Source organism: Delphinapterus leucas, chromosome 16 (genome assembly GCF_059928025.1).
Source record: "Delphinapterus leucas isolate spDelLeu-1000000601 "Yukka" chromosome 16, BTC_Dleu_Yukka2, whole genome shotgun sequence".
Lineage (NCBI taxonomy): Eukaryota > Metazoa > Chordata > Mammalia > Artiodactyla > Monodontidae > Delphinapterus > Delphinapterus leucas.
Genome location: NC_143144.1, coordinates 67621439 through 67648971, shown reverse-complemented (window position 1 = coordinate 67648971; position 27533 = coordinate 67621439). Strand labels below are relative to the sequence as shown.

Genomic DNA, 27533 nt, shown 5'->3' with positions numbered 1-27533 from the left:
AAATAGAACTACCATACGATCCAGCAATCCCACTACTGGGCATATATCCTGAGAAAACCATAATTCAAAAAGAGTCATGTACCAAAATGTTCATTGCAGCTCTATTTACAATAGCCAGGACATGGAAGTAACCTAAGTGTCCATCAACAGATGAATGGATAAAGAAGATGTGGCACATATATACAATGGAATATTACTCAGCCATAAAAAGAAACGAAATTGAGTTATTTGTGGTGAGGTGGATGGACCTAGAGTCTGTCATATAGAGTGAAGTAAGTCAGAAGGAGAAAAACAAATACCGTATGCTAACACATATATATGGAATCTAAGGGAAAAAAAAAAAAGGTCATGAAGAACCTAGGGGTAAGACAGAAATAAAGACACAGACCTACTAGAGCATGGACTTGAGGATATGGGGAGGGGGAGGGGGAGGCTATGACGAGGTGAGAGAGTGGCATGGACATATATACACTACCAAGAGTAAAGTGGATAGCTAGTGGGAAGCAGCCGCGTAGCACAAGATCAGCTAGGTGGTGTGTGACTGCCTAGAGGGGTGGGATAGGAAGGGTGGGAGGGAGATGCAGGAGGGAAGAGATATGGGAACATGTGTATATGTATAACTGATTCACTTTGTTATAAAGCAGAAACTAACACACCATTGTAAAGCAATTATACTCCAATAAAGATGTTAAAAAAAAAAGTCATGGTGCCATAAGAGCAAGGAAAAAATTAGCGAGAACAACAACAACAAAAAACAACCTGCCCACAAAAAAACTCCAGGCCCAGAAGTATTCATTGGCAAATTTTACCAAGCATTTAGGGAATAAATAATACTAATTCTACAGAACATATTTCAAAATATAAAGGAAATGGAAATATTTCCCAATTCATTTTGAGGCCAGTATTACCCTGATACCAAAACCTGACAAAGAACTTACATTGAAAAACAAAACAAAACAAAACCACAGACTACTATTCCCTCAAGAACACAGACACAAAAATTCTTGAGAAAATATTAGCAAATTTATAGAAACTATCAGTTTTACAATAAAAAACTTGTCTGGTCTTTGTCCCAATTTCCTGGGACAGAGCTTCGGACACCTTGGAATTTCCTCAGTTATAGGAGTGTCTCTGTTATTCATGGTGGGCTCTTGGACCACTCTTGAGTTTATGCTAGGGAGATGACTTAAATTGGACTGGTCATGCCAGAAAGACCAGCCATGTAATTAGAGGATTCAGGCTTTGAGCAACTGATACCAGCCAACCTCTGGGGAGGGGAGGGTCACTAGAGAGTTCAATCACATGGTGAATGATTCAATCAACTGTGACTACATAATGATATGGAAATAAAAACTCTAGAATCCAAGGTTCAGGTGAGCTTCCTGGTTGGTGAACACATCAATCTGCCAGCAGGGTAATGTATCCTGATAGTACACAGAGAGGACACAGAAGCTCCATGCCCAGGATTCTCCAGGACCTCACCCTATGCATCTCTTCATTTGGCTGGTCATGATTTGTATTATTTATAATAAAACCTGTAATCGTAAGTATAGCACTTTCCTGAGTTTCATGAGTAGTTCTAGTGAACTATTGAACCTGAGGGGATTGTGGGAACACCTAAATTTGTAGTCAGTTGGTCATAAACGTGGGTGGCCTGGGGACTCTTAAACTTGCACCTGGCAACTGTAGTGAGGGCAGTCATGTTGGGGACTGCACCCTTAAACTTGTGGAGTCTGTACTAACTAGAGATGTTAGCGTGAGTATTGTAAAATACACCATGACCAAGTAGGGTTTATTCCAGGAATGCAAGATTAGTTTAAGGTTCAAAAAAATGAAATCAGTGTGATTAACCATATTAACAGAATAAAAAAGAAAAACCACAGTATAATCTCAATAGATGTAGAAAAAGCATTTGACAAAATTCATGCATTCATTCATGATAAAAACTTTCAGCAAATTAGGAAATAAAGGAATTTCCTCAACTTGTTAAAAGGCATCTACAAAAAAATCTATAGTTGTCACATCAATGGTGAAAGAATATGTTTTCCCAATATCAGAAGCAAGGCAAGGATGTTCACTCTCATCAGCTTCTATTCAGCCACTGTGCTAGAGGTCCTAGCCAATGAAACAAGGCAAGAAAAATAAATATCATACAGAAAGGCAAGGAAAAAGTAAAAATATCTTTAACGTAAACATCATTTAGTGTCTATTTAGAAAATCCTAATATACAAATTACTAGAACTAATAAGTGAGTTTAGCAAAGTAGGTTTACAAGGTCAATATACCAAATTCAATTTTTATTTACAATAGCATCAAAGAATATTAACTACTTTAACAAATATTAACTAATTTAATGAAGTATGTGCATTACCCACACTCTGAAAAACTACAAAATACTGCTGAATTTTAAAAACATCTAAATAATTGAATGAATGGGGAGATATACCATGTTAATGCATCAAAAGATTAAATGTTGTTCAGATGTGTCAAGTCTCCCCGAAATTAATCTACAGATTCAATGCAATCCCAATCAAAACTCTAGTAGGCTTTGTTGTAGAAAGTGACAAGCAGCTTCAATAATATATGTGAAAATGAAAAAGACCTAGAATACTCAAAGGAACTTTTGAAAAAGATAAACCAATTTGGAAGGCTTACGCTACCTAAGTTCATGACGTACTAGAAAAACTGCAGTAATTAAGACAGTGTGGTATTTTAGTAAAGATAAATATTTAGATCAATGGAAAAGAATAGAGTCCACAAATAGATTCACACATACATGGTCCTTTCATTTTTTACAAAGATCCCAAGGCAATTCAATGTAGAAATGTCTTTCAATAAATGATAGTGAAACAACTGGAGGTCCATTTGCCAAAAAGTGAACTTCAACTGTTACCTCACACCTTCTAAAAAAATTAGCTCTAAATGAATCTCAGATCTAAATGGATTACCTATAGAAAACTTAAGAGAAAATTTTGTGATCTTGGATTTTGCAAATATTTCTTAGGACGTAAGAAGCATGAACCAGAGAGATTGGTTCAAGATGGTGGAGTAGAAGGACGTGCGCTTACTCTCTCTTGCGAGAGCACCGGAATCACAAGTAACTGCTGAACAGTCATCAACAGGACAACACTGGAACTCACCAAAAAAGATACCTCACATCCAAAGACAAAGGAGAAGCCACAATGAGATGGTAGGAGGGGCACAATCACAATAAAATCAAATCCCATAACTGCTGGGTGGGTGACTCACAAACTGGAGAACACTTATACCACAGAAGGCCACCCACTGGAGTGAAGGTTCTGGGCCCCATGTCAGGCTTCCCAGCCTGGGGGTCCGGCAACGGGAGCAGGAATTCCTAGAGAATCAGACTTTGAAGGCTAGCGGGATTTGATTGCAGGACTTTGACAGGACTGGGTGAAACACAGACTCCACTCTTGGAGGGCACACACAAAGTAGTGTGTGCATCAGGACCCAGGGGAAGGAGCAGTGACCCTGTAGGAGACTGAACCAGACCTACCTGCTAGTGTTGGAGGGTCTCCTATAGAGGCACGGGGTGTCTGTGTCTCACCATGAGGACAAGGACACTGGCAGCAGAAGTTCTGGGAAGTACTCCTGGAGCTCTCCCAGAGTTCACCATTAGCCCCACCAAAGTGCCTGGTAGGCTTCAATGTTGGGTAGCCTCAAGCCAAACAACCAACAGGAAGGGAACCCAGCGCCACCCATCAGCAGAAAAGTGGATTAAAGTTTTATTGAGCTCTGCCCACCAGACCAACAGCCAGCTCTACCCACCACCAGTCCCTCCCATCAGGAAACTTGCTCAAGCCTCTTAGATAGCCTCATCCACCACAGGGCAGACGGCAGAAGCAAGAAAAACTACAATCCTGCAGCCTGTGGAACAAAAACCACATTCACAGAAAGACAGACAAGATGAAAAGGCAGAGGATTAGGTACCAGATGAAGGAACAAGATAAACCCCCTGAAAAACAACTAAATGAAGTGGAGATAGGCAACCTTCCAGAAAAAGAATTCAGAATAATGATAGTGAAGATGATCCAGGACCTCAGAAAAAGAATGGCGGCAAAGATCAAGTAGATGCAAGAAATGTTTAACAAAGTCCTAGAAGAGTTAAAGAACAAACAAACAGAGATGAACAATACAATAACTGAAATGAAAAGTACACTAGAAGGAATCAATAGCAGAATAACTGAGGCAGAAGAACGGATAAATGGCCTGGAAGACAGAATGGTGGAATTCACTGCTGTGGAACAGAATAAAGAAAAAAGAACGAAAAGAAACGAAGACAGCCTAAGAGACCTCTGGGACAAACATGAAACATAACAACATTTGCATTATCGGGGTCCCAGAAGGAGAAGAGAGAGAGAAGGGACCAGAGAAAATATTTGAAGAGATTATAGTCAAAAACTTCCCTAATATGGGAAAGGAAATAGCCACCCAAGTCCAGGAAGTGCAGAGAGTCCCATACAGGATAAACCCAAGGAGAAACACGCTGAGACACACAGTAATCAAACTGGCAAAAATTTAAAGACAAAGAAAAATTATTGAAAGAAGCAAGGGAAAAACAACAAATAACATACAAGGGAACTCCCATAAGGTTAACAGCTGATTTCTCAGCAGAAACTCTATGAGCCAGAAGGGAGTGGCATGATATACTTAAAGTGATGAAAGGGAAGAACCTACAACCAAGATTACCCTACCCTGCAAGGATCTCATTCACATTTGATGGAGAAATCAAAAGCTTTACAGACAAGCAAAAGCTAAGAGAATTCAGCACCACCAAAATCAGCTTTACAACAAATGCTAAAGGAACTTCTCTAAGTGGGACACACAAGAGAAGAAAAGGACCTATAAAAATAAACCCAAAACAATTAATAAAATGGTAACAGGAACATACATATCGATAATTACCTTCAACGTGAATGGATTACATGCTCCAACCAAAAGACACAGGCTTGCTGAATGGATACAAAAACAAGACCCATATATATGCTGTCTACAAGAGACCCACTTCAGACCTAGGGACACATACAGACTGAAAGTGAGGGGATGGAAAAAGATATTCCATGCAAATGGAAATCAAAAGAAAGCTGGTGTAGCAGTACTCATATCAGATAAAATAGATTTTAAAATAAAGAAAGTTACAAGAGACAAGGAAGGACACTACATAATGATCAAGGGATCAATCCAAGAGTAAGATATAACAATTATAAATATATATGCTCCCAACATAGGAGCACCTCAGTACATAAGGCAACTGCTAACAGCTATAAAAGAGGAAATCGACAGTAACACAATAATAGTGGGGGACTTTAACACCTCCCTTTACACCAATGGACAGATCATCCAAACAGAAAATTACTAAGGAAACACAAGCTTTAAATGATACAACAGACCAGACAGATTTAATTGATATTTATAGGACATTCCATCCAAAAACAGATAACACTTTCTTCTCAAGTGCACATGGAACATTCTCCAGGATAGATCACATCGTGGGTCACAAATCAAGCCTCAGTAAATTTATGAAAACTGAAATCATATCAAGCATCTTTTCTGACCATAATGCTATGAGATTAGAAATCAATTACAGGGAAAAAAATGGAAAAAACACACAAAAAATACATGGAGGTTAAACAATACATTACTAAATAACCAAGAGATCACTGAAGAAATCAAAGAGGAAATCAAACAACACCTAGAAACAAATTAACAATGAAAACACGATGATCCAAAACCGATGGGATGCAGCAAAAGCAGTTCTAAGAGGGAAGTTTATAGCAATACAAGCCCATGTCAAGAAACAAGAAAGATCTCAAATAAACAATCTAACCTTACACTTAAAGAAACTAGAGAAAGAAGGACAAACAAAATCCAAAGTTAGTAGAAGGAAAGAAATCATAAAGATCAGAGCAGAAATAAATGAAACAGAAACAAAGAAAACAATAGCAAAGATCAATAAAATTAAAAGCTGGTTCTTTGAGAAGATAACAAAATTGATAAACCATTAGCCAGACTCATCAAGAAAAGGAGGGAGAGGACTCAAATCAATAAAATTAGAAATGAAAAAGGAGAAGTTGCCAGACACCGCAAAAATACAAAGCATCCTAAGAGACTACTACAAGCAACCCTATGCCAATAAAATGGACAACCTGGAAGAAATGGACAAATTCTTAGGAAGGTATAACCTTCCAAGACTGAACCAGCAAGAAACAGAAAATATGAACAGACCAATCACAAGTAATGAAATTGAAACTGTGATTAAAAATCTTCCAACAAACAAGGTCCTGGACCAGATAGCTTCACAGGTGAATTCTATCAAACATTCAGAGAAGAGCTAACGCCCATGCTTCTCAAACTCTTCCAAAAAATTACAGAGGAAGGAATACTCCCAACTCATTCTATGAGGCCACCATCACCCTGATACCATAACCAGACAAAAATACTACAAAAAATGAAAATTACAGACCAATATCACTGATGAATATGGATGGAAAAATCCTCAACAAAATACTAGCAAACAGAATCCAACAACACATTAAAAGGATCATACACCATGATCAAGGGGGATTTATCCCAGGGATGCAAGGATTCTTCAATATATGCCAATCAATCAATGTGATACACCATATTAACAAAATGAAGAAGAAAAACCATATGATCATCTCAATAGATGCAGAAAAAGCTTTTGACAAAATTCAACACCCATTCATGATAAAAAAACTCTCCAGAAAGTGGGCATAGAGGGAACCCACCTCAACATAATAAAGGCCGTATATGACAAACTCACAGCAAACATCATTCTCAATGGTGAAAAACTGAAAGCAATTCCTCTAAGATCAGGAACAAGACAAGGATGTCCACTCTCACCACTATTATTCAACATAGTTTTAGAAGTCCTAGCCATGGCAATCAGAGAAGAAAAATAAATAAAAGGAATACAAATTGGAAAAGAAGTAAAGCTGTCACTGTTTGCAGATGACATAATGCTATACATAGAGAATCCTAAAGACGCCACCAGAAAACTACTAGGGCTAATCAATGACTTTGGTAAAGTTGCAGGATACAAAATTAATGCACAGAAATCTCTTGCATTCCTATACACTAATGATGAAAAATCTGAAAGAGAAATTAAGGAAACACTCCCATTTACCACTGCAACAAAAAGAATAAAATACCTAGAAATATGGGCTTCCCTGGTGGCGCAGTGGTTGAGAGTCTGCCTGACGATGCAGGGGACACAGGTTCATGCTCCGGTCTGGGAAGATCCCACATGCCACAGAGCGGATAGGCCCGTGAGCCACGGCCACTGAGCCTGTGCATCCGGAGCCTGTGCTCCACAACGGGAGAGGCCATAACATTGAGAGGCCCGCGTACCGAAAAAAAAACCACCTAGGAATAAACCTACCTATGGAGACAAAAGACCTGTATGCAGAAAACGCTAAGACACTGATGACAGAAATTAAAGATGATACAAACAGATGGAGAGATATACCATGTTCTTGGATTGGAAGAATCAATATTGTGAAAATGACTATACTACCCAAAGCAATCCACAGATTCAATGCAATCCCTATGAAATTACCAATGGCATTTTTTACAGAACTAGAACAAAAAATCTTAAAATTTGTATGGAGACATAAAAGACCCCGAATAGCCAAAGCAGTCTTGAGGGAAAAAAACGGAGCTGGAGGAATCAGATTCCCTGACTTCAGACTATACTACAAAGCTACGGTTATCAAGACAATATGGTACTTGAACAAAAACAGAAACAAAGATCAATGGAACAGGATAGAAAGCCCAGAGATAAACCCACGTACCTATGGTCAACTAATCTATGACAAAGGAGGCAAGGATATACAGTGGAGAAAAAGCAGTCTCTTCAATAAGTGGTGCTGGGAAAACTGGACAGCTACATGTAAAAGAATGAAATTAGAACACTCTCTAACACCATACACAAAAATAAAGTCAAAATGGATTAGACACCTACATGTAAGACTGGAAACTATAAAACTCTTAGAGGAAAACATAGGAAGAACACTCTTTGACATAAATCACAGCCAGATCTTTTTTGATCCACCTCCTAGAGTAATGGAAATAAAAACAAAAATAAACAAATTGGACCTAGTGAAACTTAAAAGCTTTTGCAAAGCAAAGGAAACTATAAACAAGATGAAAAGACAACTCTCAGAATGGGAGAAAATAGTTGCAAATGAATCAATGGACCAAGGATTAATCTCCAAAATATACAAATGGCTCATGCAGCTCAATATTAAAAAAACAAACAACGCAATCCAAAAATAGGCAGAAGACCTAAATAGACATTTCTACAAAGAAGACATACAGATGGCCAAGAAGCACATGAAAACCTGCTCAACATCACTAATCATTAGAGAAATGCAAGTCAAAACTACAATGAGGTATCACCTCACACCAATTACAATGGGCATCATCAGAAAATCTACAAACAACAAATGCTGGAGAGGGTGTGGAGAAAAGGGAACCCTCTTGCACTGTTGGTGGGAATGTAAATTGATACAGTCACTATGGAGAACAGTATGAAGGTTCCTTAAAAAACTAAAAATATAACTACCATATGACCCAGCAATCCCAATACTGGGCATATACTTAGAGAAAACCATAATTCAAAAAGACACATGCACCCCAATGTTCACTGCAGCAGTATTTACAATAGCCAGGTCATGGAAGCAACCTAAATGCCCACTGACAGATGAATGGATAAAGAAGATGTGGTATATATATACAATGGAATATTACTCAGCCATAAGAAGGAACGAAATTGGGTCATTTGTAGAGACATGGATGGATCTAAGACTGTCATACAGAGTGAAGTAAGTCAGAAGAAGAAAAACAAATATCATATATTAATGCATATATGTGGAACCTAGAAAAATGGTACAGATGAACCGGTTTTCAGGGCAGAAATAGAGACACAGATGTAGAGAACAAATATATGCACACAAAGGGGGGAAAGTGGCGTGGGGAATGGTGGTGGTGGGATGAATTGGGAGATTGAGATTGACAGGTATACACTAATAGGTATAAAATGGATAACTGATAAGAACCTGCTGTATAAAAAAATAAATAAAATTCAAAAAATAAAAAAAAAGAAGCATGAACCATGAAAGATAAACATGTAAACGGGACTTCATCAAAATTTAAAAGTTTTGTTTTTCAAAAGACACTGTTAAGAAGATGACAAAGGCAAACCACTGAGGAGAAAACATTTGTAAACCACATATGTAACAAAGAACTTGTATCCAGAATTTACAAAGAACTCTTACAACTCAATAAGAAAACAACTAAATAAAATAAAAAGCAAAAGACACAGACCCTACACCAAAGAAGATATATCAATGGCAAACAAACACACAATAAGATATTCAAAATCACTAGGAACATGCAAAATAAAACACAGTGAGATACTACGAAACACCCACTAGAATGGCTAAAATTTAAAAGACTGACAATACCAAGTGCTATCCAGGATCTGGAGCTACTGGAAGTACCCTACACTGCTAGTCAGGATGTAAAATGGTACAGCCACTTTGGAGAATGGTTTCGTAGTTTCTTTATAAAGTTATATACACACTTACTATGTGACCCAGAATTCTACTCCTACGTAGGTAAGAAAAATGAAAACATATATCTACAGAAAGACCTGTTCATAAAAGTATGTAGCATCTTTACTTATAATAGCTAGAAACTACACACAACCTAATGTCTATCAACTGGTAAATGAATAAACAAACTGTGGCATATTCATACAATGGACTCAGCAATATAAAGGACTTAGCTACTGATTCATAGGACAACATGAATGAATTTCAAACAACATTATGCTAAGTGAAAGAAGTGAGACACAGAATAGTATATACATGATTCCATTTATATGAAATTCCAGAAATGGCAAAACTGTAGTGACAAAACAGATCAGAAGGTGGAGATAAGACACTGCCTATAGAGGCATGAGGTAATAATATTTTGAGATAAAAAGAAGTTCTGTATCATAATTGTGTTGGGGGTTGCATGACTGTATACACGTCTAGTCACTGACTCACACACTAAAAATTGAGGAATTTTATTGTATAGAAATTACACTGCATCAAAACTTTTTTTTTAAGTTATAAACCTCATCCTACAATTGAGGCAATACTCTAATCTACCATAAAGTACTCAGGAATGAGACTAAAACATCAAATCCTTATTCTAGAAGACTAATAATACAAATTACTAGAAAGTGCATAATTTTAAAACATAAGCGCTTTGGGGAATATCTGTTCTTTCATCTACTTAAATTTTTTTTTTCATTTCTGGCATATGATTAATCTGCTGTCAGTCAAGAGTATAGACAGTCAAATCTTCATCTTCATAACAGGAAGTCAACAGATAACAAGCAGGGTAAGTTCCTAATTTAGAAATATGAAAGCAAACAGTAGAAGAAACTGTTAAATTACTGCAAGTGGTAGCCTCTAGGAAGCAGAAATTGGATGGGGATAGATGAGGCAGAGGAATGTTATTTTAATTTGTAAGCCATTTAGTATTAACTAACTTTTATCTTAGTGCCAGAAATTAAGACGCATCTAAATACATACTAAAGTTATACAATATTTGTGAAATAATCACTTCTTAGGTAAAAGCAATATTGGGAACTACAGAGAATTTTCAAGATTAAAATGACTGCTCTTAAACAAATTTTCAAAAGTTAAAACAAGGCATTTGAAAAGACAAACCACTAATTACCTAGACTGCTTCATTATTTGATTCTATTACAGAGCAACATTCTAAAAATCTTTAAAAATGGAAAAAATATCAGTGATTTCCTGAATCACTGGACTTCCAAATTGTAATTCAGTATTTCAGGAAGGAGTCAGGCATGAAATAAACATTCAGTAGATATTTGCTGAAGGGGAAAAAAAACCCAAATGGTACCATAATTAATAGCACTACTCATAATAGAAAGCCCATAGATCCCAATTTTCATTGTTACTATACTCCATTCCTCACTATAGTACTAGAAGCAGACACAGATGTTATACATATATCTATTTCAAAGAATCCTCCTGTCTAAGGGAAATATATCACATAGAAAAGTGATTCTCAAAGGGAGTAAGGGAGGAGAGGTTGGCAGGATAGCTGAATTTTCCTTGTTCTGGTTGCTGCAGGAGAGTGGAGGTGCCTTCTTCCAACTGACTACACTCCCTACTCCTTATTGGTTTATTTAAAGTTTTAAAGGAATCATTGCTGTGGTGATCATCTTGTAATGAATAGAAATAACAAATCACTATGTTGTACACTGGGAACTAACATAGTGTTGTTGGTCAGTTATACTTCAAAAACAATCAAACTCATAGAAAAAGAGATCAGATTTGTGGTTATCAGAGGCTGGGGGTGATGGGAGGGGTAATTGGATGAAAGCGGTCAAAATGTTTAAATTTCCAGTTATCAGATAAATAAGTACCAGGGATGTAATGTACAACATGATTAATATTAATATATTAACATGATTAATATATTAACAATGAAAGTTGTTAAGACAGTAAATACTAAGAATTCTCATCACAAGGAAAAAATTTTTTCTTTTTCTTTTATTTTGTATCTGTATGAGATGATAGATGTTCCCTAAACTTATTGTGATAATAACTTCATGATGTATGTAAGTCATTATGCTATACACCTTAAATTTATATAGCGCTGTATGTCAATTATATCTCAAAAAACTGGAAGAAAAAAATAAAGGAAACATTGCTTAATATTCATTCATTCATTCTACCTTTAGATTGTTTTAGCATTTGTCATATGTTCATTATCTTACTGCAATAAATAAGACAGGCAATCTTTTTTTAAGTTTTATTGATACATACTATAAAATTCACCCATTTTAAGTGTACAATCCAATGAGCTTTTGTAAATTTACGTATTTGTGTAAGCATTACCACATTCCACTTTTAGAACACTTCTATCACCCCAAAAGTCCCCTCATGTCCATTTTCAGTCAATCTGCACTCCGACCCCTCACCCACCGCTCATCTGCTTTCTATCTCTATAGTTTTGCCTTATAAATATAAATTTCATATAATGGAATTATGCAATATGTACTCTTATGTATCTGACTTTGTTTACATAAGTTTTTTGTGGTTCATCCATTTTGTCATATGTATGAGTATGTTTTCTTTTTCATTGCTGGGTAGTATTCCATTGTACAATATACTATATTTTGTTTATCCATTCACTAGCTGATGGACATTTCAATTGCTTCCAGCTTTTGGTGATTACAAATAATGCCATGACCATGCATGTTCAAGTCTTCCTGTGGACTCCTGTAGAATAAGAGACCTTCATCTTACAGGACAGTGCCTCACACTTGTTACACTTTACCACTAAAATGATTTTTCACATTTGTGGCCAACAGTATGAAGCACATACTGATACTTAATAAATTAATATTAAATTCCTACTGATATTTAAAATGTTTGTTAAAAGAATAAAAGAAACATGTTACTCAGCTATTTCTGATAATATGGGTCTTAACTTCAAATGTTAAAACAAAACAAAACAAAAACAACTTTGTCTCCAATGAGTTTACCTGCTACAAATAACCTGATGATGAGAATAAAGATATTAAACATCCCTAGATCAGTTTTGTAGAAAACAATCAATTAAGCCTAAGTTTCTCTAAAAGTCTTCTCAAAACTATACCAACATTTCATTAAAAAGTACCTTCAGGGCTTCCCTGGTGGCACAGTGGTTGAGAATCTGCCTGCTAATGCAGGGGACACGGGTTCGAGCCCTGGTCTGGGAGGATTGCACATGCCGTGGAGCAACTAGGCCCGTGAGCCACAACTACTGAGCCTGTGCGTCTGGAGCCTGTGCTCCTCAAAAAGAGAGGCCGCGATAGTGAGAGGCCTGCGCACCACGATGAAGAGTGGCCCCCGCTTGCCACAACTAAAGGAAGCCCTCGCACAGAAACGAAGACCCAACAGAACAAAAATTAATTAATTAATTAATAAACTCCTACCCCCAACATCTTCTTTAAAAAAAAAAAAAAAGTACCTTCAGGTCTACATAATCATGTTCAAAGTATTCAGCCATTCATTTACTTAGTAAGGATTTATTGAGTGCCTACACTGGGAATATAAGTACTCTAAAATGTCAAAGTCTCTTCCCTCATGTGGCTCACATTCCATCATCCAATTTTTGCAAAAAGTAAAAATAACAAAAATAGCAAAAAATAACGCAGGACTTACTAAGAAAATTGCAACTATATACCATACACTATGGCACTATATTCTTACAATGTTAGATAACCACCATGTAATTCTTTTAAACTAATTTCTACATAAGCATGTTTAAATTTTATACAAATAAATCATTTTGTTTCTTTAAACAGTCAGTGGATTAAATATGGTGTTTGTGATAAATTCCATTAAAATATTAGACTCTGAGCTTTTGGTAACCTGCCCCCACCCAGCAATAAACAATGATTCTATACAAAAATGAGATTCAAATACTTCTTTTTGACTAATAGTGCTATTTCCAGGAATGTAACCTGCCTTCCAAAGGACAACTGATTGGGTAACATGTTAAAATGATAAAAGTAAGTACACCAAACCTTAAGAGCCAGGCCTGGAAATCTAAATTTTAAATTGTAACTCATGTGCATTTACTGTTACCAACAAAGACTGCAAAAAACCATCCAACAGACTAAGTATTAATGACAATACGTTATCCAGAGTTTTTGTGGAGACTACAGATCACTTTTGTTCTGTTGTTCCTATAGAGGATATATACTATCACACAGGATTATGGTGATAGAAATTAAAAACCTGAAAATTTACTTCTAATACCAAGGCAAACTTACCACATTTTACTCTCAAGTCTCTTTTATTACATGAGAGGAAAGGTTCTTTATAGTTCCTCAAAAAGAATCCTAAATTGCCCCGTCTAATTAATAAAAATAAGAGTAAAGGAAAATCAGTTGCTTTATCAAAATACATGACTGACTAAAGACTAAAATTATATTCTTCTATAATTTAAAAATGCTTGTTTCAAATGGCTTCAAAGCTCTTGTCATGTGGCCTCCACAAATGGTATTTACATAGTGTTCTCAAAAGACTAGCAAAAATATTTCCCATGATAAACAAAGACAAGGAAATAAATACCACATGGAAACCCTTTTATCCAATGTCATAAAACTAAATAAAAATAAAATCCATAACACTTTCCCCTGAAATGTATGCAGTAACATTAATAACAAAATTATCTACTAAACCAAATATTTTCTCTTATAAGAAATTCATTACTTAAAACATAAGGAATTTCTCTCTAATACTATGTTGTGGAATCCCTATGTCTCCTTGAATGCACATTAAATTTAATCAATGAACAAGTATATATTGTGAATCTATAGCATTTCCATAATAACCTTTTTCTATAAATTTAAGCTATTTACTCTCTGTACCATTATCCAACATAAATAAAAATGGCCCTGTCTATAACATCTTGCTGATTTGTATTATTTATCATTTTTACTATATACACTATCTTTCCAAATATACCACAAGCTCCTCTATGGTAGGGAAGCATGTACAGCAATAGTTCTATATATATAGTGTAAGTTCAATAAATTTGATTACAAATTATTTTAAGAGAGCAGTTTCAATAGCTAGCAAATAAGGAAGCAAATTGCAAAGGGTAAAAAAGAACTCTGGTGATAAGGCATTAAAACAGCACGTGCAGACCACACGTTTCAGGCATTTCCCAGAGCAGAAAAGGAGAACAGTAAAACACATAAATTTCAGGTTATAGTCACTAAGTCTTAGTTTTTAAGTAGATTATTACTAAGGACTGTTTGCTGATTCCAGAGAAACAAATTGCAGGGATTTCTCTCGTCTTCTAGTTGTACTGTGCATACCAGTCCAGTTTCCTTATCAAAAAAATAAATAAATTCCACTTCACCTCACAGAAATGTTCTGAAATTCAAAAGAAATAATAATGTATGTTAAAGGGCTTTGCACACAAGTAGCAAATTAAATGCAAGGTGTTACTGAAGATGGATTCTACCCTTTGATCCAACAATTCTAATTCTTCATGTTTATCCTAAGGATCTAAGTGTACAAATGCACAAAAGTATTTGTACAAAGATGTTCATAGTAGCCCTGCATGGCATGAAAAAGTAATGTAAAATTAACATTTTAAATGTCATTAACAGGGACTTCCCTGATGGTCCAGTGGTTAAGAATCTGCCCTCCAATGCAGGGAACAGGGATTTGATCCCTAGTCAGGGAACTAAGATCCCACATGCCACAGGGCAACCAAGCCTGTGTGCCACAACTACTGAGCCTGCACGCTCTGGAGCCCACGGGCCACAACTAGAGAGAAGCCTGTGTGCCGCAACAAAGAGTGCACCCACCACAACGAAAGAGCCCGTGTGCCACAACTAAGACCCAGTGCAGCCAAATAAATAAATAATTTAAAAAACGTCATTAACAGATGGTTGGCTTAACAAATTCTGGTACTCACATGAAGTAGAATATCATGCTGTAATTAAAAATGACTTAACAGACGTGTATGAACTTGAAAAAATATTCAGGATAAGTGAAAGCAGGATTGCAAAGGTTCACAACCCTGAGATGCCTTCTTTCATCTTTCAAATTTGATCAGGTCCTCTATTATGGCCTTCACAGGATCCTCTATTTTTCTCTATTAAGCTCATCATAGTTTGAAATAATGTATTTATATGTTTACTTGAGAACATGTGTTAGATGATAATGAAGATTGTATACATATGTATACACACACACACACACACACACACACACACACACAGGGAAGAAAAATCTGCCAGTGTTTTAAAATGTCAGAAGCCAAAATGAAAATAAAAACAATCTAAAAAAAATATGCATACTTAAATTACATTAGCACTATTGAACAGAAATGAGATCTGGATACATATTTTGTCAAACCACACCACAAAACCTCTTTGATTAGATTAGTATTGGGGAAACTGTCTTCACTTAAGAAATGACAAAGAATCATGCTACAATATATCCAAAAGGAGGCAATGCTGTTTAATTTGTAAGGAACAAAATAGAAGAGAAAGCTTTCTTCAGGTTAACATTCCTGCCTGGTTAGAATTATGCATATACTGCTTAAAATCTGGCCTGATATTAAACTTAACCATCACTTATAGCTATAAGGCTTGGACAAAAATCCTTTAAGCATCTCTAGGCCACATGAGCTTTAACCATAAAATATATGATAATATCTTACCTTCATAAAGCAGAGAGCTGTACCAGATGAAATCCTGAATTCCCTTTCTATGATTTGTGACCTATATTACAGTATCACATAAATATTCTGGCGAAAGGCCTCTCATCAAATAGGAACAGAAGGAGTTGTCCTACCAACTTACAAGCCATGATCATGCAAGTCTCCTTCAAATGATACTTCCACAGGGGGATATATTCTTAAGAAATCCAACAGCAGCAAACTTATGCTTCAATGAAGCATTTAATGGAAAATCTGAGTTTGTTGAGGTATATAAATAATTCTTGAGAATTTTTCATTTAAACTTGGTTTTAGTGAAAGACAGAATATCACAGAACACATCAGATCACATCACTCAACATTTGGAAAGTACTTGAAGAACAACACTAATATCATTAAGAGTTTAACTGCTACTAATTTCCACTTTTGTCCTGAAACTTTGGGAGTTCTCTACTGGACAAAGACTCAGCAACTAGTTATTTAATATAGAAAAATTGAAAAATACAGACTAATAAGAAATTTCACAAAAATAAAAATAAGGCTTCATTCTATTATTCTGTGAACAAATAAGTACATGTTTAAGAATAAAAACCGAAGCTATGTCTCAAATTACTTCCACTAGGGGGGAAAAAAAAACCTCTACAACTATACTAGAAAAAGAATTCACCCCGCTCCTGCAAAACAAAATAAAAAAAACCCTAATAATCCATGAAGAAGACTGACAAAAAGGATATAAAGCTGAAAATATAACATCATTCCCTCTAAAATAAGACTAAAACATTTCATCATTCTGTAGTTTAAGAAAAGTTAAACTAAAGCCTTACAAGCAAAAGGAAAGTTGTTTTGTTTTGTTTTTTATGTCGTCAATCTTAGCACATAGTACTGAAATACTGCAGCTGAAAAATGTAAGACATTTTTCATCAACTTTAAATTCAACCGTAAATTGGTATAGGTATACCTCGGAGACATCATGGGTTTGGTTCCAGACCACTGCAATAAAGTGAGTCATACAAATTTTTTGGTTTCTCAGTGCACATAAAAGTTATGTTTACATTATACTACAGTCTTTTTTTTTTTTTTTTTGGCTGCATTGGGTCTTAGTTGCTGCACACCAGATCTTTGTTGAGGTATGCGAGATCTATCGTTTCAGCACGCAGGCTTCTCTCTAGTTGTGACGTGCTGTTTTTTTTTTTTTCTCTCTCTCTAGTTGTGGTGCTCGGGCTCCAGGGTGCGTGGGCTCTGTAGTTTGCAGCATGCAGGCTCTCTAGTGGAAGCGTGTGAGCTCAGTAGTTGTGGAACGCGGGCTTAGTTGCCCCACGGCATGTGGGATCTTAGTTCCCCAACCAGGGATCGAACCCGTGTCCCCTGCATTGGAAGGCGGATTCTTTACCACTGGACCACCAGGGAAGTCCCTACTATAGTCTATTAAATGTGCAATAGTATTATGTCTAAAAAAAAAAAAGTACATACCTCAATTCAAAAACATTTTATTGTTAAAAAATGCTTACCATCACTTGACAATGCAGGGTTGCCACAAACCTTCAATTGTAAAAAACACAATGTCTGTGACGCACAATAGAGGGAAGTGCAAGAAAATGAGGTATGCCTGTACTTACTACTTTGTAGATCACCTTAAAATAATACAATTACTATATGCATGTTACAAGCTCATACGAATATTTACTGCCAATATTTGACAGACTTATGGTTCTTTGCATATATGAGTTCTGATATCACTGAATTCTCATGACACAGGATGACAATAGTAGTCTTTAAAATTAATTGTAGCATTCTGTAGTCTACTATAACATACTTGTTTAAAAGAACTGGCAATCTGAAGATTTTTATTCTTCAAATACTATATATTGTTTTCCTTTCCAGATGTATTATCATTAATATCCTTCAGAACACAAAGTAATCAGAGTTTGCCAAAGCAGGAGTTGCACATTCTTCCATTATTTCTACTTACAGAGTCTAATATAATACTTGGCACAAAAGAAAAACTCAGTTCCAATTTAGGACAGTCTACTTGGAGTTTGAAAACCTTCCATTCTTCAAAAACATCTACTGTGTACAGAGCACTGTGACGGGTACTGGGGATAAATCTTCAAGCAGAAGAGATTCAATCCTTGCCTTCATGGAGTTTTTAGTCCAATAAATGAGACATGAATTTATCAATCAGATAACTGTATTTCTACAGACTGTGATAAACAGTGAAGGAAAAGTAGGGATGCCATGAGGTATGTGAATACCTGCTCTAGTTTGGCAGATGCGGAAAAGGCTTCCCTGAAGAAGTTATTATTGAGCTGAAGTAAGAGTAATGAGATAGAGATAACATGGGGAAGAAAAATGATTCTCAGAAGAGAACAGAGTATGTGCAAAGACCCTGAGGTAGGAGGAAACATGATATATTGAAGCAATCGAAGGAAGGCTAGCCAATATAATTCATCAGAATTGTATTTGGGACAAGAGTGGTTGCAGGGATACCAGTTAGGAGGTCGCGACAGCTGTCCAGGTGAGGAGTGATAGTATCTTGGATTAGGAGCGTAGCAACGAAGCTAAGAGAAAAGGCAGGTTCAAGAGATATTTAGGAGGAAATCAATGTTACACTAAAGCCATGTAGAGTAGTGTCAGTAGAGTTTTAAAGATGACAGATCTTAATATTTTTCAGTTGTGAGACCAAACAGTAAAGAAGCTGGGAATTTGAACTTATCTTATACTACTCAATAAGCCAGATAGCAATTGCAGCCAGTTCTCTGATAGCAGTAACATCTTAGCAAGGGTGGTTTTTGGAAGTGTGCCAGAAGGCCATGAACCAAGACTAAAGTCAACCATGAATTTAAAAAATAATTATGTATTACAGATCCCACCTCCTAATTGGTAAAGGATTCCAAATGATAAAATTACTGGGATTTTCAAGGTACATGCTTTTAAACTCACATTACATCACGCATTTTCTCTCCTTTTTACTTCTATGAAAGTAAGGTTTCAAGGCTTGGGAGAAAGGAGGAATAGGAATTTATAATATTATGAGCCAACTCTCAGCATAAATTTATAAAGTAACATTTTATATCAGGAATATCATATTATATCTGAGAATATTAGGGGGGAAAAAGTCAACCAACATTATATCTTAAGGATGCTACAATGTCAGGGAACAAATGTCACTTTATGACATACAAGAGATCAATGTTAAAGACGCATAAGAACAGCAACTTCCATATAGGTAGCTTTTTGATCAGGAAAATAAGACGCATATACTCATCAACTCTATTCCTTTCCTTGTTTCAGATGACTAATAAATGAAAATTTTTACAAGTTTTCTTTCTTTCTGCTTTATGCAACCAGTATAATAAAATCTTTATTAAATCCAGTAATAGATTTAAAGTTAACAGGGAGTCTACAGTGCTCCCTTACAAATGAAACAACAACACTATCTCCCAAGTACCCCAGTATTAGAATTTGATCCCTGGTTCCCTACTCCATGAAGCAGAAATCTTAAATGGTAAGGAGAAATAATTTCTAGTGTTCCACTTTAACATACTAGTTCTCATCTAAAGGCCCCACCCTAAATCCCACACATGGGTGGACCTTGAGATAACATATCCTAAAATCTCTTTTTCTTTCTCTCTCTCTTCTTCTTTCTTTCTTACTATTTATATTCCCATGAAAAATTACTTTACTTAGTCTTAGGTGGTCCAATGTACATGTAATTATTTTCCCTTGGGTACTAAGAACAAAATGGCATACTTGTAGTGTTACAAATTTTCTGACATGCTGTGCTAAAATACACAGTAATTAGCAATGTGGTCCCACACACAATAGTAGAATCCTGACAAGAACACTAGCATGAAAGAGAAACATCACTTAGTCAAAACCCCAAGCTAAGCAAAGTATAAGTCAACAGATGACAAAGACATTAATGACCTGTAACATAACTGGTAAAATCTAGAAATACACATCTTATTTATACCTCTATAATCCTTGAGTTGTTAGTAAAAATGTCACATTTGCAATGATGGGGTGGTGTACTGAATAACCAATATAGTAACTGATCTCTAAAACCGTCAATAAATCAGTGTCACAGAACTTCAGGGGAAGGTGGGACCTTGGTGAGTATGTAGTTCATCCCTCAACTTACTATGACGACAGTAAAGGACAGAGAAAAAATGTAATGAGATCATATACTTGATTTCTAGAAAGTAGGAAACAATAAATACTTGCAGCATGGCAGAATCCATGTTTGGTTTCCTACCTGGTATTTCTCCCATGTCTCGAAGTTAAAAAAAAATTTTTTTTTAAATCTACACATGGATTGGAAAACTTATAAATTCCTGAATACAGGTTTTAATTGATGATACCTTAACCAGAGAAACTGTGAGGGGCAAGAAAATTTATGTGTGCTTTTTGTTTAATGCTGCATATCATACTACGTATTTTCATCCCAAACCTACCATACCACAACAAACCCTCTAGATCCACACATAAACATAAATACAGCATATTACACTTAAGGCTAATTATTGTTATAATTTTTAAAATTGTTTAAAATACACAGAATAGTCTTAATGAAGAAAAGAAGCCGTAAAGGAAACACAGCTTTAAAGATAAGTCAAAGAAAGAAAAGTGAATCCTAGTGATGTGCCTCAGTAATCCAGAGCGGGGCGATCCAACATTTTGAGCTCTGTTATATATTGGAACCTCAGGTTTTCTGCATCAATGAGTTAGAGCCCCTACTCCTGCTCCCTCCCCAATCCACCTCCCCAAGTGTTACTCAATTTCCTGTCTGGAGCTCTCCAAAGTCTTCAGGCAAACTTAGTTACCCAGAGATTGTTCTGTGTCCCTCCAAAATGAATGCTTACATTCTCTAGACCAAACTTTGGAAAAAAAGATCTCATTTAATTCCTTTTATCAATGGAAAAGGCAAGCATCTGTTGATTTTGACTTTCTTTTAAGACTGGACTTTTGAAAACTTCATATGAGATGAATCTTTAGAATTCACTGACCCTCTAGAATAAAAACACTGAAGAGACAGCCAGACACTACCAAAAATTTTCAAAAAATTATAAGTCAACTATGTCTGAGTACAGCCAAGTAAGCATTTTCTAAGTTTCTGTTTTGATTGAAGAATAAGCACCTTCTTTCTTTTCTTTTTTTTTTTTTTTGCTTTAAAAGTTCCCAATTCAATCTTATCATCCTTAAACAAACAAAAAAAAATAGACTGTGCCCACTAACTTCCTACTCTACCTAAATATTTTTATTCCTTTGACAAAACCCTTGATTCTGTTTTATATCCTGCCTGAGCTATTTCTGATTTTTAAAAATTTTTGGATCGTCCAAGTTTAAAGCTGGCCCAAGATTGTATTTAGCATGGGGCTGCATGCATGGACACATGCTGCCAGGTCTCTGAACTTACTATCGCTGTCAGTCACAGACATCTCCACTTAATAATCCCCAGCAAGAACTTCTTTGGTTGTCTTTCCAGATTCTATTTCTTCCCTTCTACACAAAGGTAGGTTATGATTCCGAGACTTTATTATTTTAAAAGGGCCAAATCCCGAGGGATGGTGGGAAAGGCTGTTTCCACTTGGCTGTTCAGTGTTGCTCTAGACTCGGTATTAAAGAACTGAGGTCAGTTGGGCCAGCACTTCTGCCTGAGTATGTGCTCCCTCCCTCCAACTGCCCTTTTTAAACCTCCCCAGCTTGCTACCTGTTGGCAGTGCTGGTGTTGCTGCTCCCGCTGCTGTGTTTCTGTGCCCGGCTCAACCTCCGTGGGGGCTTTGAATGCTGCAGCCGGGGGCTCGGCATGGAGGGGAACGCTGAGGCGTAGCCATGTTCACACTCTAAAGAAACAGCAAGAAAAAAAGATACGATAAGAGGAATACACCCAAATTCATGGATCTACAGATCTCAAGTCCTTGCAGTAACAGGTTGCTGAAAACAAGAGAAGAAAAAGAGATAAATTTTTTCCACTCTTTCTGGTTGGAAGATAAAATTCCCAGTCCTTGCCTGGTCATCAATCCTGTGACATATACAGACCCAACTCACCCCAGGAAGGTGTACCAACACCTCCTCTAAACCAAGGAACTTCTCCTTCCTCTCCAAAATCCTCTTCTCCAAGAATTCTTGACTCAAACACCGTCATTTCTGAGACCAATTACCATTCACCTAAATTATTTCACTTGCCTCAAAATCCCTTTTCCTTTAACTATCCCCCTTCTAGAAGGTGTCTCTCTAAGCCCCACGTTTTTGTGTACTTCAAATAATTCAATCACCTAGTCTTAGGAGGACACTTTCTCTCAACACAATTTCCAGGGGCTGTACTCTTCATACCCCAATCTCTTTACATCTCCCTTAGTCTCCATTCCTAAGGGGATTCCATCGCATCGCACTTCAGATTCGAAGAGGTCCCTTGGCTACAAGTGTCTGTCCTCCACCCTGCTCTTCAGCAGGCATTCCCTTTCTTTGCTCTCAGCCTTGTCTCCTCCACCCCGACCTGCACTGCTCCCAGCCCTTTCCTCCAGTTCTTTGCATCCTCTTTCCTCCCAGGTCCTCAGATCACCTCCACTCTCAACACCCTCCTTCCCTCTCCTCTGGTCCACCTCCACTCAGGGCGCTCCCAGGTCCAGCCTGACCCCTCTCTCCATTTCCCCCAGGTGACAGTCTCCTCCCCTTCATTAACATACACACACCCACATGTGCCCCCTCAGGCAGGCACCAGCGGTACTCCTCCCCTCACATACCTGCTGCCTCATGCACCTCTCCACTCACATGCCCACCCTCTCTCACACGCACACCCACACACACGCACTCCCTCCTCACACACTCACCCCTCACACACTCACCCCTCCCCACACACGCACCCCTCCTCACACATGCACCCCCTCACACACGCAGTCCCCTCACACACACAGCCCCCTCCTCACACACGCACCCCCTCACACACACAACCCCCTCCTCACACACGCACCCCCTCACACACGCAGCCCCTCCTCACACACGCACCCCCCTCACACACGCACCCCCTCTCACACATGCACCCCCTCACACACGCAGTCCCCTCACACACGCAGCCCCCTCCCACACACGCACTCCCCTCACACACACAACTCCCTCCTCACACACGCAGCCCCTCCTCACACACGCACCCCACACACACGCACCCCCTCCTCACACATGCACCCCCCTCACACACGCACCCCCTCCTCACACACGCACCCCCTCACACACGCAGCCCCCTCCTCACACAGCCCCCTCCTCACACATGCACCCCCTCACACACGCAGCCCCCTCCCACACACGCAGCCCCTCCTCACACATGCACCCCCTCACACACGCAGCCCCCTCACACACGCAGCCCCTCCTCACACACGCACCCCCTCACACACGCAATCCCCTCCTCACACACGCACCCCCTCACACACGCAGTCCCCTCACACACGCAGCCCCCTCACACACGCAGCGCCCTCCTCACACACGCACCCCCCTCACACACGCAGCCCCTTCCTCACACACGCACCCCCTCATACACGCACCCCCTCCTCACACGCACACCCTCACACACGCAACCCCCTCACACACGCACCCCCTCCTTACACTCGCACCCCTCCTCACACACGCACACACGCAGCCCCCTCCTCACACACGCACCCTCCTCACACACACAACCCCCTCTTCACACACGCACCCCCTCACACACGCAACCCCCTCTTCACACACGCACCCCCTTCACACACGCAACCCCTCCTCACACGCACCCCCTCCTCACACACGCACCCCCTCACACACGCACCCCCTCACACACGCACCCCCCTCCTTACACTCGCACCCCTCCTCACACACGCACCCCCCTCACACACGGACCCCCCTCCTCACACACGCACCCCCGTCACACACGCACCCCCTCCTCACACACGCACCCCCCGCCTCACACACGCACCCCTTCTTCACACACTCAACCTCCTCACACACGCACCCCTCACCCGCCGCACCGCACTCCCTGAGCGGAGCTGGAGTGCGCGGGATCAGGCGGTGGAGGAGGCGGCGGCGTCCAGCCGTTACCTCGGTCGCGGCGCTCCAAAAACTCGGCCGCCTCCAGCAGGCGCTGCACGTTGATCATCCGCACCTGCTCCATGGGCACCGCGGGCGGCGACAGGGGCCTCTCCGCACTCCCTTCCCCGGCCGACAGGAGGCGCCTCAGGCGGCTACAATCCGGCACCGCCCCGGGACATGTGCGGCGGCGGGCGGGCCAGCCCCGCCGCGGCTCCGCGCGCTCCCAGCCGCCCCGCCGCCCCCGCGGCTCAGCAGACAGCCGGCGCGGAGTTTGTTTACCTCTCCGCGCGAGCACGGGGGAGGGGCGGGAGCAGCGCCGCGGCCCGCCCCCTCCCGCCCCTTCCTCTGCCTCCTGGGAAATGTAGTCCCGCCCCGCCCACTGCACGCCGGGAGTCGTAGTACGCACGCCGCTTCAGTGCGCCTGCGCCTTGCCAAATTCCGCAGTGGCCGCCGGGAGATGTAGTCCCGCTCGACTTGTACCTCCTAGATGCAAAGACTAAGAAGCTCTCTGGGCTTTGCTTCGCGGAGGGAAGGATTTGAGCGAACTGTGAGTCTGCTCTCTGGGAGCCCTTTTCTCAATGACTCCCGGTGGGCGCCTAGGAGCTGAAGCATGCTTGATCCACAGTGCCACGCTCCAGTTTTCTATCTACTACTACTGTCTCCTGTAACTTGTGTGCCTTGGTTGCCCCATGTGCAGAATAAACACTTGAAAAGCCAAAAATCCCTGTTCAGGAGCAAGGGTGATCCTATCAGAGCCAGAGAGGGCTCCCATAAGGCCCTTCTTCCACCTCAGTTTTCACAGAGAGGTAGTGTTTTGGGGGTTTTTTTATCTTATTTTTTAAAACTCCTTTCCCCTCCCTCATGAGGGGAAAAGGCTAGAAAACCTCGAGATTTTAGAAGCTAGAAAACCTCTTTGGTGCTGCAAGTGAGGGATATAATTCAGTGGTTTGGTGCTGGAGTCACATGAGGCTCAGTTCAAATTCTGACTCTGCTACTTAACACTAGTTGTGTGGACTCTTAAGGCCTCATTTTCCTCACATCTGTATCAGATATAATTACTCCATTTATCCAAGCATTGAGGGCCTGCCATGTGTCAGGCACTGTACTAGACATAATGTGTACAGTAATGAGATAAACAGAGATGGACCTTGCTCTCAAGGAGTGTGTAGTCAGTAGGGCTAATTGTGAAGATTAAATAATTCCAGCACTTAGTACATGTCACTCAATAAATGGAAGCTATGATGATCATTTCCTCTCACGCTCTCCTCCACAGAGCAGGAACTGAAAGCAGAGGCTAAAGAGAGCAGGACCACATTAAAAAACTGCCAATGGCTTCCCTCACCACCACCGTCTTTCCAAGTCCTCAAAGTCTAGACCAGAGTTTCTCAACCTCAGCATTATTGATATTTTGAGCGAATAATTCCTAACTGGGGGTGGGGTTGGAGACCTGTGCATTGTAGGATATTCAGCAGCATCCCTGGCCTCTACCCACTAGATGCCAGTAGCACACCACCAACTCAGGTGTGACTACCAAAAATGTCTCCAGACATTGCCAAATGTCTCTTGGGGCAGAAAATCACCCCTGAATGAGAAGCTGTGGTCTAGGGCGAAGAAAGGCAAGAGGGTCATAACTGTTGAAAGCTCTAGGAGCAAGCTGGGAATTGCGTAAACATCCATAACTTTTCCCCACCCTGATTATTTTAACCTGCTGGTGGACATCCAGAATAACAGGAAGCTCTTGGTGAGGGGAGAACTTCCTGTGGTCATTCCAGTGGCTACTGCAGAAAATAACCATCTCAGAATGAAAACGTTACTCTCAAAAATGTCATGGGCTTAATGCTGCATTTTAATATGCTCTCCCTCCTTTTTTTTTTTTCCAAAGTTAACAAGATTTCCAATGAGGTCAAAATCTGCAAAATTCTACCAGCCTTATTAAATATTACACTTGGTACCACATTTAAGAACCAAATAGATGTTCCATCAAATGCAGGGAGACCCAAAATGAGAGATGTTCACAAGCCATAGGAGATTTTTTTTTTTTTGTAAAAGCTTTGAAACAGGAACTGTGCTTTTTCAGCTGTTGGCTAGGTCACTTCAGATCTGGGCTTTCCCATTGGGTGTTGGTAACAACCACCCTCCGCATTCAACAAGGGACATGTTGGATAGGGGAAGAATGGAATTATTTAAAAGAAAATACCTGTTCACTCAGAACATCTGTAAGTTGAGGGTAGAAATAAAAATAAGGTTGAAAGTTTCTAATAAAGTTGAAAGTTTCTACCACTTCAGATCACAAATTGCCAAGGGCTACCCCAGGAACTTAAAAGAGGTAGCTTTATAACAAATAAAAGTCTACACAATGGGAGGTAAACCATGTGACACGCAGTCAAGGAAAAAAGTACAAACTGAAAATACACATGTGTTCAAGATGGGTTTAAATCCACACATCATAAGCCCTAGCAGGCTATTAAGAGAAAGCAGGATGCTTGCAGCACATGCCTGGCCTTTCACAGTTGACCTCCAGATGAATTTACCAACCCTTCTTTTAAAGCCATGGCCAAGAGGGAGATGAGGAGATGGAAGGTAGTGCGAGAATCACCAAAAGGCCACCTGCATATGTTGAAGAAGAGAAAAGGTGATGGTGATCGTGGGCAGTGTTAAGAACTGGTTTCCGTACAGAAATATCCAGCCTCTTCTAACAGCAAATGACCTGCTCTGGCTGACTCCCAGAGTTCTTGCATGGACATTGGCCACAAGGGCCTCCTAGAGCACAAAGCCTGGGGCTCTAGCCTTGGGAGAGTGATGCTACCCACAAACCATCCCTCAGCACCAGCCCAGCCTGGGGAAGCCCAGAGGCAGCCATGGCCTTTCTTTTGCAGATGAATCCAATCTGCACTACAAATAGGGAAACTGAGGAAAAGCAAGGCTTCCAAAGTCTACTGACAAAAGAACCTGGAATCTTACCCATAGTTTCTGGTTCTTCTGTCCTCCCCCTAAAGTATCTCACTCAGGGGAGTCTCTTTTGAAGATGGAAAAAGTCCTCCAGAGTCCCCCAGCCCTGTAACAAACAGCCTGGATGGGGACAGTCTGCCTTCTGGAAGAACACGGCAAAGCTCTCCATTCCTAGGGGTCCTCTCCCTGCACCGTTTACTCAATGTAAATTTTCAAATGATTTACTG

General features: G+C 39.5%; 1 protein-coding gene across 3 annotated transcripts in view; it reads right to left on the bottom strand.

The window, feature by feature from the left end:
* The window catches only part of MXI1 (MAX interactor 1, dimerization protein), a 99622-nt gene that overhangs the window by 58134 nt on the left and 13955 nt on the right, over nt 1-27533 (bottom strand). For 2 of the 3 annotated variants that reach the window (XM_089898159.1, XM_022568802.3), the window contains exon 2: nt 22016-22148. In XM_089898159.1, the coding sequence (XP_089754285.1) occupies nt 22016-22148 (133 nt within the window). Of the gene's footprint in view, nt 1-22015; nt 22149-24366; nt 24671-27533 lie in introns of those variants that run through there. The other variant, XM_089898160.1, reaches the window with a different exon arrangement.